Genomic DNA, 15,826 nt, shown 5'->3' with positions numbered 1-15,826 from the left:
ATGGAATGGCCAGAAGGTGGAGGACATCAAAACAGTCATTGAAAACAGAACTTTTTGGAAGGTCCAATACACTTATAGGGAAGGAAACAAGGTAGCTGATTTTTTTATCAAAATTTACTTATTCTGTAGATGAAGAAAAGGTTTGGATAGAAGATGGCCCTGAGGGCCTTTACAGCTTTGTAATACAGGACAAAATTGTAATGTCTGAGTTTGAATGACATACAGATACTGAGGTTGTTTTTCAAAAAAACAACAGTCGAGGTTCATCGATCGATCAAACAAATGTTTGTGTTAGTAATTAGTTGGATCAAGATGACCCAATTTTAATTGAATCCAATATTTTGGACCATGGCTGAACGCATGCACTTAATTATTGTCTCGATCGTTTCATTTCTTTGTGTAAATGGTAAAAATAAATGAATTATGATCCTACTAAAATGCCATTTTAGTTAAAAATGCATTATGAACAATCATAATGATCCTATATATCCACCAAGTATCCAGAACTCTTTAAAGAAATTTATGAAAATCCAAAAAAAAAAAAAATCTTTAATAAACCAAACCCGACAATGCAGACACGTCCTACAAGCTTCAGCACATTAAACATGCAGACTAAACTTGTAATATATTTACACAAGGAAAACAACCACAAGACTTTCTACAAAACTTCTGACATGACTTGATACATCTGGTCATTCTTCCCCTAATTTCAATGACTCAAGAAGAGCCGCCTCTTCCTCCTGCAAAACATGATAAACAAGCCAAAACAACCATTTAGCCCAGTAAAATTATGAAAACAATGATATTTACTGCAAGAGAGGCCGTGACATACCACCAACGCATTAAATTCCGTCTCCTCGTCTACTGCACTTATGATGGGAGGGTCCTCAAGGAGATCCTGTTTCAAAGAATATGATCAGCATGTATGTAAGAGCCAACGCCAACTAATTCCCAGTTCTTCAAGACCTTGTGTGAATACTTAAAAATCAGCTATAGCTCAGAGACAAGCGCAAATGGTACTTTTTCTCCCACAAGAATGGGATGGAGGTGAGGTTATAGGTTCATCAACCACTAGGTGCGTTTTTAACTAATCGATAAAAAAAAAAAAAAAAGCATTAACACAAACATGTACTTTACAAATGTTTACTGGGACCAAACAACAGAACATCCAAAGTAATCAAAGATACACAAACACCCATGTGCATAGATACGGTGTCATCCACAGATCTCCAGAACTCAGTTAGTCAAACCCTGAAGATCCAAAACCTTCTCTTCAGATAGTTGATCTGGGGGCCAAGAATGTTACACATACACTATCACAAGCAATATGAAGGCCCAAATCCAAAATAAAATCTAGAAATGAGCTAACCCATTTTAGTCTTACTAGGCCAACAAACATCAGACGTCAAAATATCTGCAGACGTCTGAGTGACCAGAATGATTACCTTATGCATTCCTTTAAGTGGACTGTGATAACTATCACCTGCCATAACTAATCTCTTTAATGCTGATAAATGTGTAAAAGCTTCTTCAATTCAAATTCATTGATTTTACGTTAGCGACCTCTAGTTATTATGATCTCAAAATTTTAATTAATCTAGAAGGGAAACCAGGGCATGCCCAAAATCCCTATGGTAACAACATAAAGGGTACAGACGTAATATTTTGGAGGACCAAGAATAGAAAAAGAATTATATTATCAGAAGTGATAATATGATGAATAATATAACTACTATAATCCCTATGCAAGTGACAATGGTTAAACTCTAACAGAAAAGCTCTACTGCAGCTAAACAATGTTCCTCACGAAATGAATGACATTGCTTATTACTAGCTGAAGAAAAAAGAATGAGAATGCTTACATCATCCACAATTTGCAATACTCCATTGTGATTCTGCACAAAGAAAATTCAACATGTTTTAATTTTGTTTCAACTCATGCACCTCCCCCCCACCCCACGTTCAAAATTTTGGCAGAGTATATTTCCAAGTTTTTTCCTCTCTCTCTCTCTCTAGGAAAATAAGAGACACAATCAGATCAATCAAATTTGATTGGAGGTTCATCTTGTGTAGGTCAACAGCACTATTCCATTGACAGGCATAATAAAATCTAGAAAGTACCTTTACAGCAACAAAAAGAAGCGGATCAGATGGTGTGTAAATCATGTATTGCGCACCATCCTGCAACAAAAGAACTATAGATTAAAAGCAGAAGTGGAATAACCAGTTTTTTTTATATATTTTAATTTTTGATACATAAGCAGTGGAATAACCAGTTAAGCTTGTAACAACAGATTGACAAGCATCACATACAAGTAAAAATATAAATGAAACACCCATACTAGCATGGTTATGAGTACAATAAGACACAAATACAGTGATATGAAAAATCTTCAAAAATCAAGATAAGTTAAAAAATCAACTAATTGAAATATACTCCCGCTACCCCACAATAGATTGTGTTTTCTATCTACTGTCTCAAAATAGATTAAAGTTTTCAAAAAAATGAATATATTACATATTTGTCTAGTTAAACTTTTTGTTCACTCTTAATTTGAACCACATTTTCAAATATGATCTCACCTTTCTTTGCAATCTAGGGAATTTTTACAAAGAATGTTTATGTCGTTGAAGTGTATGCAATTAATAAACTTTTATTTGTTGTGGGAAATGGGAAAAAGTATGAAAACATTTAAAAAAAAAAAAATTTTGGTTGGTACCAGGTGTTTGGAACAAAGTCTCAACTAATCTCAGAGGTGTACAAGGAAGCCGCTTTGCAACGGTCCATCCGAAAGTAAGCCTTTAACAGCCTCCAATAATATTTCGCCACGTCAGGAATTCTACACAAATCACAATAGGCTCATTACACTGTATAATGAACACATCTTCACATCGCCCCTCATTTAGAAATCGATTGAAAGTTGGCCCCTCATTCAGAATTTCACCATCCAAGAACACCATGTCCCATTCGCACCACTTTTACCAGCTTCTTTGTTCTTCTACTTTTCACCGAAATCCATAGATAACTTTCTCTTTCTTCCACAGTTCCCTTCTGAGGAGGTTCCATTGAAGAAATGAGAGCAGGTTTCTATCTATCTATCTAGACATCTGCTTCAGAAATGAGGATCATCACATGAAAGTTCCCTCCTGAGGAGATTCCCCACAATTATTATTGGACACCGCCTGCTGTAAAAAATTGAATTTTTCGATTTTGGGGTTGGGGTCATAGTTTTAAAGTAAATACAAGAAAGAAAGAAAATTGACTCTCGATTTTGGGTGTTGTGGTTTGTATTCTGGATTTGTTAGTGAGTTTCTCGGTCTTTGTTCATCGTCCTGAAACATACGTAATCGACAGAAGAATAAACAAAAAATTCATGAATAGTAAGCTTTTTCTGGGCTTCAGATCTCTAAATTTATGAGCAGAAACAAATCATTCGCATTATAAACATTTTACCTAAAATATCTACCGAAACCATGACAACTTTCATGTTACCCATTTAATTGAAGCAAATTCCTAGAGTCTTATACACTAGAACACAACTGAATACAAGGCTACATGCCTGCTACAGCTATGATAAATAGCAAGATCATCAAGAGCACTCAGAGCGACACCACCTGTTACAGTAAACAAAACAAAAGACACAGCCTTTCGAGCCAATGACTTGCTGTTATCTTCATAGGTGGGTTTGCAGAGTTGCAGCAGAAAGTCGTTTGGGACTCTGAATCAAAGGGTGTTTCCGGTTCAGGAGAATGGGGTGCAGATGCCTCCATTCATTGGCTCACAAAGATGAGGGGTTTGCGAACGAAGGAGATGACTCAGATGAGGGTTTGCGACGCAAACTGGGAGGGATGCAAGACTATCTCCTACAATGCAGTCACATTGGTGTTCCAATGGACCGCTTACGTGACCCTCACTTATTGGTGGGCTGTTTTTAAGTAGAGGACAGACGGACCGGTTTAAAGATTATCTCAGTGTACAAACTCTCAACAAGGAGTTTCCTGCAGGAGCACCTAGGGTAATTCAGGGAAATTCCCCCAATCCGATGACCTCTATTAATTACTTGCACCTAAAGGTTCAAACCTTAGACCTGGAGGGGGCATACCACTAAAACCAAAGCTCTTACCACTTGAGCCAACCCCAAGGGGTTAAAAAAAATTAAAATCATTCCTAAGAATAATTAAAATGCAATAACAGATAGCAAAGACTCAATCCCATTACCAATTACCCATGAGTGATAATGGGGTAATAAATAAAAACTGTTTTTTGGGTAAGCAAAAAGAGAAACAAAAGAAACAGAGAGCATGGGAAATATCTTTTTTTCTTTTTACTTTTTTCTCCACTTTAATTAGTAACTGTAACTCGTGTAGCGACCGTATCCAAACCATGTATCAAATTTGAGTTCTTGTAAGTTGTCAAACACTGATCTGGCCATGTCTGATAAGTCTCAAACACTGAGAGTCCAGAGTTTTTAAGTATCATGATTCATAGAAATTTATATAAAAGCATTCCTGTCTACGAGATTCTCAAACCATCCCTTTTTTTGGTGACATGGAACTCCAAAAACCGTGCAAATGCAACATGTCTTTTACTCGGTTAAACTCCAGACCCGTGTAATGCGCCCCCATTATAGACATTGCAAACCCTTTAAATAGAATGGTATCAAAATGCTATAAAACTACGTAATATATGACTATCAAAAGTATCACTGCCGAGAAAGCAAAAATTTTATTTTAAAGAATCATAGCTCTTAATCTTTGGAATAGATTGATCCCTTTTGACACCAAAATGCAGATGCGGGACAGATTTAGGAGCTGCCAACTGTTGATATGGTTTTAGGTTCTGAAAACATGTGATTGTATGGTTGGGAACAGTGGATGAAAGAAATTAAAGCTTGTAGACTGAGTAAGGGTAGTAGTCGATGTATCAAGCTTAAAGAATGTTGAAACTTGAAGAATGCTGATTGCTGGAATTGCTACTTGAAGTTATCCAAGTGTTTTAGATTAAGACATTAATGGTATCTAAGCTCCAATCCAGAACAAGAATTACTTCACTGTCCAATTATGTAATTTTTTTATCGGTTCCTTCATCAATCATTTATGTATATTTTATTGAAGAAGATAACTGTTAGATATGAAAGAATTTGATATGGTAACAATTAGGTCTTTCTATAAAGGTACATGCACATTTACAAGTCAGTTTGCAGCAACTTTCATATTTTCCACATACCATAAATACATCAATTTCGTATGATATTAATTGTTCAAAGAATAGGTGGCTATGACATTACCAAATGGAAGCATGTGATTTCTACACCTTCAGTTGGCAAGCCATCCACATCTTGTCCATCATCTGCAAAATAGTAAGCAACCTATGGTCAAAGTTTGCCACACGAAGAGACCTTTACTTGGGTAGGAGATGATCTTACACAGACAGATGGGGAGTGGGCTGGGGGTTGATAAATAAACAAAGAAAAAAGCCCACTTATATGATTCAAGAAGCATGAATTAGTTTAGAAAGAGAGGGCTATTGCCTGTACGGAAATCAAATATGTCATCTTCGGAGTAGCAAAACCCTCCTCGTGCTGTATAACAAAATCTGATAGGATAAAAAATAAAGAACTAAATGACGCCAACACATTTAGGATAAACAAAACAAACTGATATCATTAAAGTCCCAAATAAGCAAATCTCTACCACCATACCCACTATGTACAAGATGCATGTGTATCTTGGAAAGAGCATAAGCAGCAGATGGAAGAATGGACTCAACTTCTTCATCATTGACCTAAAATGCAGAAGATAGTGATTATAAGGATGTGGAATGTGAAGCTTACTAATGGAGAAGTCAATGAAGGATTACTTAATAGACCTTAATTCTAAACAACAAGGGAAAAATTTGGGTTGATTAGCGATATAAGTAAAGAAACTTTTGATAGAGAACCAATGCATAGAAATGAAAAAAAATGGTATAGTTGCTCAGAAAAAATGGTCTAGTTTATTATAGAAAAAAAATTGCAATCATCTGATTTCCTCATCATACAGTGCCCCCTTTATTTATCACCTACATCTTCACTATCCATCAATTTTTAATTATTTAACCATTTTCAATGCCAAACTTAACTGCCCCTTAATCCCAATTAAATTGGAGTGCACTGTAAATTCTTATCAGCTAATCAGGGTTAGTCACAAGTATTCTTTGCAGTCATTTTATCATCTCGGAATTCACATTTTCTTTTCCCCCTCCCTGATTTTATATATCTTTATTCATTACTCCCGATAGTGTTAATTTATGCTCAAATTACTCATTTTAGTTTAGCATCTCTCCACTACATCTTTTCCGCAACAGGAGCATCCCAAAATATACATATTTTAAGGTAGAAGATCAATCATCAGATCAAGTCTGGATAAATCAGAACCGAACTAAAAAATTTTAAGGTAGAAGAATAAACATACAGCTGACCACCCATCAATGTTCGTGCTCTTCAATATCTGTACAGGCCTGCAGAAAGCATCCATCTATTAAATTTCAAAGATATAACTTGGGATATACTGGGGGACATATTACACACACAGAAGCAGCATTTCTTACGTGTCAACTGGGCAGAGCAGCATGCATTCATCCCCTTGAGAACTTTTGAACACTCTCCTCACAACGCACTCTAATGGAAGATTATTCATTGGATCAACCTGTCCATGAATTCTTTAGAAACTTCACATTTTTTTTTATCCAAAGACCAACAGAGCCATGGTAGTCCATCTATTGAACTAAGAGGGGGGAAACCAATGCTTCTAATTACTAGTTGGAACCCCTTTGGTAAAAAAAGTAACTTCAATTTATAACCAGTTTTTCCCTTTTTATTGATTGAAACAAGAACAACATTGGGAAAAAATTTCAGTTTTGTATCAATTTTCAAATGTTCACCTAGCCCGTCTTTACGAAGCAAGGAGAAACTCACAATGGTGGCAATTCGCTTCGCTGGAGCCGAAGCCATCACAAGTCTCCCATGATCATCGACCACAAACCCAGCTGGCGGTTTCGGCAAAGGCATCTGTTGAAACGGCAAAGACCGCTCATCAGAGCCCAAATATTCCTCGACGTCTTCACCAGCATCACCATTATCGCCACCCAAATCGTGGACGACTTCAACTTCTCCGAAATTCGAAGCCTCGGAACCACTGCCACCGCCCTTACTCTTTTTCTTCTTCTTATTGGCCGGTGGTTTCTTGAGCGGTCCGGTCTGGGACTTGGCGGCGCGGCAGAGAGTGAGGCGTAGTGTGGCGGTGGAGCTTGGATTTGGGATGGGAAAAGAGGTTGATGTTGGGAAAGGAGGGAGTGATGGGTGGTGGAAGGAGAAGAAGGAGAAGTTTGAGGAGGGTGCTGATGGCGTTGTGGAGATTGAGCAGGACATGGCTGACTAATGCGGAGATGCTTCAGTGTGCGAGTGTTGGCTGCTTTGGAATGTCTCTCTTTTACCCCACGAGTTGGTGGCTCGGAATCTCGGGTTGGTTTATATGTATATATTAGTTTTTATTACAGCTAAATAACTGGTCTTAATGATATTAATTTATAATTAATATGTATATTTTCCCCACGAATGGGATAAATTTATGATAAAAAAATGTATAATTAATATTAATTTATTTTTTCTTATTTTGTTCCTAATTTTATATGCTTGTGAACCTTTTTTTTAAGTACTTGTATGCTTGTGAACTTTGATGGGGTGATATTGTCTATCATCGGTTTAACATTTTTTTCTTGAAAAGATGAGAGCTAATCCAAAATTTATGAATAGTACCATATCAATAAAATAAAATAGAAGTTGGATGGAAAACTTTATAAGCACTTCAAGGATTTTGAAATCACAACTTAAATAGGAGTATTTTTTAATACTCCTCCTCAATAAGTTAACTCACGTGGAATATCTAATTAAATAAGTAAAGTGTAAAGTAAAGATACGAACTTAAGATCTCTACTCTGATACTATGTAAAATCATCATTTATCTCAAAAATTGAAACTAATAGAAAGATATAGATTTAATTATTTAAGAATACCTTAAAAATCTCTCGAAAATATTATTAAATACTTTTTATATTGCTAGAAACTTGGCTTAAACACCTGTCTTGACAGATGAACAAAAATAATGAAAGGCCAGTGTCTTTTCTACTACAGTTTTCAAACAATGGTGAAAGGGAAAAAAAATTACAAAAATAAATATAAAAGCCTCACTGGTAATGTAGGCAAAAACAATATCACGTATTTGAATCTCTCCACTAGAATGAATTGTTAGTTTCAGCTGCACACTGCTTCCACCGCGAGTTTCTTAGTTGCATCAGGACAAAAACCTTTACTGAAATTCTCCTCTATTAGTTCTATGGCACATTCGTTTTTGTTCAGGCACATCTGCAATCACGTTGAAGCATATTAGGGAATCATAGTGATAAATTGAGATCCTTATGAAGACGATACGACTAATAAATATTTCTCAGATGCATACATGTCGATTCTATTTATGATAATAGGGCTGAAATTTATTCGTGCAATTTTCTAAATTGATTCTTGATGCTGAGAAACATCGTGGGATGAAAACAGTTTTGTCTAAGATGTAATAAAAATGGAAAATCACATTTTACATCGCAAACTACTACAATTTTTACTTCGATTTGAACCTTAAACCGCTAAAATTGTCAATTTTCACACTAGACTTCTAAAGTTCAGCAATTTATACTCTTGGTTAAGATTTTGAAGTAACCTATGATACAATATTGACAGTTATTGTCAAAAGTTGATAGTTTAGCATGTTAATCGGCAAGTGGTAGTTTAGAGTTCGTATTACAGAAGGAATGGTGTTCGGGGATGCAAAATGCGATTTCCTTAAATAGGCATACTTCCGAATACATGTTTAAGTTCCTATATATATATTATATACATTGAGATGTAAAATATATTTCATCTACGATGGGACTTGTGAATTGGGACATACTGTTGTGAGAAATTCGTTTGCAGAGACAATAGGAGTATCATGAACTTGTCCCGGCAAGATGATCACCAGACAAAAAGTACAAAGAAAAGGATGACTAATTTTTGCGCCAACTACTGAAATTGAAACACAAGATGAGACAGAAATAGTTACCTTTTCAACAACAGAAATGGATTTAGGATCATGGCACTCTCCTCTACTGTAAGACCCACAAGTTCCAGTAGGAGTTCCAAAGCTGGCAAATTTTACAGTGGATATTCGAGTATTCTTGGGGCAATTCAAAAAGATGGCCGCGTTGTTTTTGGTGCTTACATTTCCATTTTCATGCTCGGGTTCGAGTTCAAAGGAAGGGTAATCCTCAGCAACAACAGCACATACACCTGAGGTTTTCCGTCTCGAGAAACTGATTTTTGTTGGATCTCCACCTTTCTCCTCAAAGATCACCAGAATGTTTCCAGATGGCTTGAACCAAGAGCGTGGAATGTGGTACCTGCTCATACATTATGTATTCCACGACAACAGGGTAAGCTTTTCCCTCCTATCACAATTTATTTCTAGTGAAAACAGATGCATGGAATGCTATCATTGCCACCCTCAACGGGGCCTCAAGTAAAACCTATAATCGATCAAGTTTTACATGAAGATAATGATGTAGTAAGTCCTCAAATAAGTACCAAGAAACTGATGAAACAAAAAGTACTTTCAAGATGAATAGCCAGTGCATATTCCCATAAAAAAATTAAGGTATATATTATTAGTGATCATACTGAAAAATCAAAGTATCCATCACACCGAGAAACTTAATTTTCAGGTTTTCTGAAGAACCATGGGAGAAAGAAAAATCATGAACTTCATAGAGCTCATATAAAGAGCCAAATAAGTAACCTCAGTATCCATGGCAGGTAATAAAGTTTTTAAGGTCTTGAAATATCACTTTGGACATGCAGGAAGGGCCTTCAAAGCCAAACGGCAAGCCCAAGTGCTAACCGGTTTAGTATTTTTTTTGTTTGCCTTTTCAAAATCTGTGATAATTTATTAAAGAAGCATCTCTCTCCACAAAAGCATATTTTTTTAACTGCCACATAAATTATTTTGTTGCGAATGAACAAGACATTGAGGAATTGTCCATACATAAAATCATAACTGTTGACTCAGAAGCCTTTTCCACAAAATTGGAATCTTGATTTCTTGATTCTTTGCAAATGTAGAACGCGTGAATGATCTAAATTTCACTATAATAATTAAGTGATCATTAGCAATAAGTTTATATGCATAACTTTTTTTCTTTTGATAGGTAGATTTATATGCATAATGTCAGTGCGGTACGAGCATTTCTCTACAAACTATGCTAGCCAGTCAAGCACGTTCACACAAATCCATAGAGATTGTAGTTAGGCTGCAGTGGAAAGGAAAGAAGAAAGATCACGCAGATTCATAACTCCTTTTTTGTGGCAAATCAATTTTTCCTTACCATCTTTGTGTTGGTTCTCCGCATCCAGTGAAGCACTTGTCCGGCATAAATTTACCCCTGTAATCACATTCTTTAACACACTTATCATGTACAGAGCTTTTCCAAGGCCAGTATCTTCCAATTTCTTCTCCATTCAACCAAGCTAGACCTTTCCCCATATGTATCATATCCAGCCCAATAGGTTCATCCCCCGGTGGAGCATCCACAATAGCCTGCACAGATGAGGAATCCCAAAAGATAAATATGATTTGTCCATCATATACTGGTATCCAAATAAAAAAAGATGTGTGCTTCCTACAGATGCACAGATGGAAATGATTTCTCCAAGTTTTTACCTTGTACCATGTCAAAGGCTGTTCTTTTGGTGGTTCTGGTGTTGATAACCAATTTATATTATCCATACCATCAGACTTGTATAATCCCAAGTGTTCTCCTTGCAATCCAATCTGGGAAAAGAAGAAAAAGGAAGTAAACCTTTCAAAAACTTTTTAAAAATAAATTCTATGACAGATTATTGTCATTCAATCTATCTTATCTGATTATGTAGCCCCACTAAAGTTTCAGGCACTGCTTGACTTCTAGCTAGCAGGGGAGAAAACAAGCCAAACTAATGTGAGCATCTATTTTTGAAGTTAGGTCAGCTGATGAAAACAAATGGTTGAGCTTGAACTCAGCAGAGAATCTTCCGAGCTTTTTGGCTGGGTCTTTTGTCTTAATTAAAAACCACGTTAGCACATAGAATTCTGGAACAGTAAAGGGGAGCATCTTTAGTTGATTGGCTCCACAAAGAACACATGCAATACTTAATATGCTCTTTATAGCCAGGGAAGATATTGAAGTTAAATGAGACCAAATACTCAGATCAATTTGACTAGGGTCTTGAAATTATGTATGAGGTTGGCTCAATTCAGTTCGTGATTGAACCAAAACAAGCTTTTAGAGCGGAAAGTCAAGTAGCTTGTTCAATCTACAGTACTGGCAATTAAACTCATTTTCTTCTAAATAAATTTAATTTTCCTATACATTATGGCTCAATCAATCGCAGTGCCTTCAGTTGTTTCTCGTGTTACAGAAAAGCATTGGGATCAATATCTGCAAGGCATAAATCTTTGAAACACAAGAAGCACTGTGAAGAGAGATCAGCACGTCAAATGAGAAAGAGGTTCATTGCTGTGGGATGGCTGTCATTTGGCTATGTGAGTTTCTTCACGAAATGATGATTTTATCTCTCAACTGCTTTGTTTATCAAATGATGTTTCAGTCAACTAACAATAGTTAGCTCTTGGCCTTCCGGTTGATAAACAACGTCAATGAAGACGTGTAGGTGCATGTGGAGGGGAAGATCTGTTTATGATACAGTTCAAGAAAGAGTCGTCATTTTTCATGCTAGAATGGTGTTTCAAATAGCCAAGTGATACAAAATGGCTGTTCCTGTTCCAACAAGTGTGAGACACCTGAAACTAGAGTTTCATGTAAAGTATTTGTTTCTGCACCAGGGTAACAAACCCGTTCTAACACATGTAAAGAAGCCCTAGGACAAGTGGACTATGGAGGAGAGAAAACACAGCTGCTGTAACTTGTTTCTAATTCAGAGATTTTATTTAATTAGAAATCAGTATTGTTATACTAAAAAAATGTCTCTTTTTTAAGGTTTCTTTTTACACAAACCCCTTGGTTTTTCAGTTGAGTTGTGTACGTCCAAATGGGCCAGCTGATCTAGAATTCATTCTACCGCAGATATAATTCTATAACACTTATCAAACCAAGTCCTAATTTGCTGCTAATTATTTATTTTTTGAGGCTCTTTACTACCACATGCTTGCACAGGTTTAGCTTCTTATTCAAGCTCTTTCCTAATTGTTGCCCATTACTAAGTGCAGGCCAGTTATTGATGTGGGCAAGGGTGGGAATTTAACAACCCACCTGCAAGCTAGGAGGCCAGGTTTAGCCTCCGAGCTTTATCGCAGGATGCTCACAAGTTACCCTTTGACAAATGACATTATAATTGGTTTCCAAGTTCATAAGATCAAGTCAGAACTGCTTTCTCAGCCCTCAACTTCAGCTAGCTGAAACCCACTTGTTTAGACCCTCATAGGGACAATACAAGGTTTGGTAGTGATTAACTCTTAACATAAAAGTAGCTTTGTTTCGTCATCCTTTCTATGATTAATGAACAAATAGAGCTATAAAAATCGTTTTTTTTTTCGGTAAAAAAAATTCTTTCTTAATAATTAAAAAAAAAAGACTATGGGATGATGTCTTTAGAATATTGGAGGTAGCTTGGGTTATGCCTGCTATGGTGGTTGAGTTCCTGGCCAGTTGGAAGAATTTGGGCGAAATTCCACAAATCACAGCTGTATGGAAGATGGTGCCTATATGCATTCTTTGGTGCCTATGGAAGGAACAAAATGATCGGACTTTTGAAGATAAGGAGCGAACATTGGAGGAGATTAGATTGTTCTTTGTTAAAACTTTGTTCCTATGGGCGAATGTTGTAGATTGCAATAGTCTAGATTTTCATGATTTTCTTTTTTCTATCCCTTCCTCTTAACTAGGTGTAAACTCTTGTATACTCCATGTGTACTTGGGCTATGCCTATTCTCATTAATAAAATTTGTTGCTTATATATATTAAAAAAAAATAGTTAAAATGACCCTCTAATTATTTCTTAAGTAATATATATACAAACGCAACATCTTGCGGGAAATTAGAGGTGAGGAACTAGTTCAAATGGTCAAAAAGGCTCTACCCAAGAATATAAAGGCTATACATTAGATACACCTAGCCTCCCATCCGCCTATGGCAAAGCTTCCATCCGCTGGCCACCCTACACTGATTCTGCCCAAAGAAACTAACCTCATCATCCCTCTGCTTCTCTCGAGGATTCTAAGAACAGATACACCTGCCTCTGCTGACAGCTCAAAGGCCTTACACAGTTACACTCCACAAAAAAAAAACATTTGTGCAAAGAAAATTGAAGAAATGATACATAAATGTAGGAAATCACCAGTAAGAATTAACTCAGGCCCGATGAACGGAAACATTCAGACATGGTGAAGGGAGGGGGAGGGAGAGAGAGAACACAAAAGTACAACACTTTAGAAAGCATAAACAAGGAAAATTATATTGCTATATTATGTCAGAGTTGACAGCCTTGCAATAAGAAGCTACAAAACAGTACAAGAAACTCGTAGGCAAAAAAATGAAGAAAAGTACCTTGTAGGTCCAAGCATTTGATGACAAGTCAACTGTCCCATTATTGAACCCCTCAATCTTGACACTTGTTAGTCCTGCTCCTACCCATTCATAAAATGATCCTGCATTCTAATCACAATAACAAAAACAATAAGGGGTTTCTAGTATAAAGACAGATTGCAAGGATCAAGGCAATGATTAAACAGAGCACATCTAGCCTACAAGCAAGCAAGATCATTCAAAATCAATTTTGTATATTCTTGTAACTGCTGCATTGACTTTAACAAATCTGTAACTGCAGCATAGTTTTAGGCAAATTGATGTACATTGCCGTAAATAGTTTTTCCTAGCTATGTATATAAGTCAGCTCTTATTGCATCAATAAAGTGTGGGAAAAATTCATTGAAAACAGCAGTGTTATTTCTTCTAAAACAAGTACTAAAGGAAACCAAACAAAAAGGAATTGAGAAAAATATGATACATTATATGATTCCATAACATCACCAACAAAATTTTAATTGATGCATCATCATGACTCTAGATATGCTTTCTGACTTATTTGAAAACTAACGACAGAATGAAATATTGTCTTGAAACAATCAAGGATCACAGGCTATAAAAGAAAATCCTGTCACCCACTATTTTTTCCAATGTGAAGATGAATATAGGGACAATCCATACGAGAGATAAGACCCTAGATAGATGGATAGAAATTAAAAAGCAAATATCTGCCAGGATTCCTTGATTCCAACAAGTGTGTGAAAAACAACAAACAACTACATTTACTTGCTAATGGACTAAAGCAAAACACAAAGAAACCTTCTACTTGTAAATCAGCAAACTAATGAAGCTCATATTGTGACTGAAAACTAAGCCCTTGAGCCAGATTGTGGATAAACATCATCTAACAGTTTATTTTCCCATTGCACCACCAGACAAAATTAGTGTCTTACAGTCAGAACAATCAGCACTTCCAAAAGAAGAGAAACTCACTTGTAGACCAACAGTCATGCTTAACAGAGCAATTTCATTTTTCCCCGCCTTAAGAGAAACAGGTTTCTTAAATTTGAAAGGTGGATTTGTGCCATTTCCAGATGCGCTAGCTGAAGATCACCAAGCATAAACAAAACCAAGACAACTCAAGTTTTTAAAGTAGATATATCACAATACTGTTTTTAATATAGATATGATGACAACAGTCTGGATCAATAACAAACTTTATGCACTTACAAGAATGCATGTAAAATGATGGTTGAATCAATAGAATAATATTCGATAACAAGAAGGGGAAAATTGAGGAAATAAAAGTCTAGTAGATAAGCAGCATGTACTAAAAGAACAGTAACGGAGATAGCAAACTTGACTGAAGTAGTAAAACACTTGCATTCAAAAATTTGCAGTGATGTACCAAAAACAGAAAATAAACATGAGACACACACACATGCTATGTATCTTTTCTAATGATACATCCTCTTTGAAAGAAACCTTCACTTAGCATTCAAGAGAAATCATGAATTGAGATTAATTTCAAATGTAGCATCACAGTCTAGAATGCTATCCAAACATTCAAAATTTACATAAGCAGCAAGCATAATTTATACCAAGCTAAGGGTTCATAATGAATTCATTCCACTCTAGCTCAGATTAGAGAACTCAACTGCCTGGGTGGACAATTGCAGCTGATTTTGCTAAACTTCTCATCGTTAGTTCTTACACACGGAGCCATTTCTCCCTCAAGTTTTTCTCTCCGTACACAATATTTCCTTCAGTAAGTTCATGTAGTCCATGGTGGTTGTGGGCTCTTGAAGGTGGGGTGTCTATTGCAACCTTGGAAACATATGTCTTCCATGAGAAGTTTAGCAATCGAATCGAAGGTGTTCGAGATACGGGCAAAGGGGCGTGAAGTGCTTATCACTGAGAGGGGTTGGAAAGGATCGCAAACTTTGAGGTTGGGTTGGGACACAGCACACTGGGTCTTAAGGGCTCTGGAGGAATGTTCTAAGCATGGGAGAAAGAAGTATTACTTTGCTTATAGGGATGGAAACAGAGGGTACATCGCGCAGAAGGGCTCCAACTTACGTGGCAGTTTCTTGGCCTGGTGGAGTATAGTGGAGGAGGGCATTGGAGTTTCATCTCTATCCCTAGGGAAAGGGATGGAATGGGGTGGAGGAAGCTTGGGGT

General features: G+C 36.5%; 2 protein-coding genes across 2 annotated transcripts in view; both read right to left on the bottom strand.

The window, feature by feature from the left end:
• Positions 1 to 443: 443 nt before the first annotated feature.
• Positions 444 to 7,510, bottom strand: LOC121248114. Its single transcript, XM_041146472.1, has 10 exons — positions 6,957 to 7,510; positions 6,590 to 6,687; positions 6,454 to 6,499; positions 5,703 to 5,785; positions 5,532 to 5,596; positions 5,289 to 5,350; positions 2,122 to 2,181; positions 1,863 to 1,895; positions 833 to 898; positions 444 to 740 (listed from the first exon to the last, which is right to left on the bottom strand). Exons 1-10 carry the CDS (start codon positions 7,407 to 7,409, stop codon positions 693 to 695), a joined length of 1,014 nt encoding a protein of 337 aa, XP_041002406.1. The 5' UTR covers positions 7,410 to 7,510; the 3' UTR covers positions 444 to 692.
• Positions 7,511 to 8,072: 562 nt separating this feature from the next.
• LOC121248112 (beta-galactosidase 10-like) overlaps positions 8,073 to 15,826 on the bottom strand; it is a 28,814-nt gene continuing 21,060 nt past the window's right edge. The window contains 6 exon segments of the mRNA XM_041146470.1: positions 8,073 to 8,402; positions 9,133 to 9,469; positions 10,451 to 10,662; positions 10,786 to 10,896; positions 13,667 to 13,774; positions 14,639 to 14,748. Coding sequence (XP_041002404.1) covers positions 8,292 to 8,402; positions 9,133 to 9,469; positions 10,451 to 10,662; positions 10,786 to 10,896; positions 13,667 to 13,774; positions 14,639 to 14,748 — 989 coding nt within the window. The 3' untranslated portion in view covers positions 8,073 to 8,291.

Source organism: Juglans microcarpa x Juglans regia, chromosome 2D (assembly GCF_004785595.1).
Source record: "Juglans microcarpa x Juglans regia isolate MS1-56 chromosome 2D, Jm3101_v1.0, whole genome shotgun sequence".
NCBI lineage: Eukaryota > Viridiplantae > Streptophyta > Magnoliopsida > Fagales > Juglandaceae > Juglans > Juglans microcarpa x Juglans regia.
This window is presented reverse-complemented; position numbering and strand designations above follow the sequence as displayed.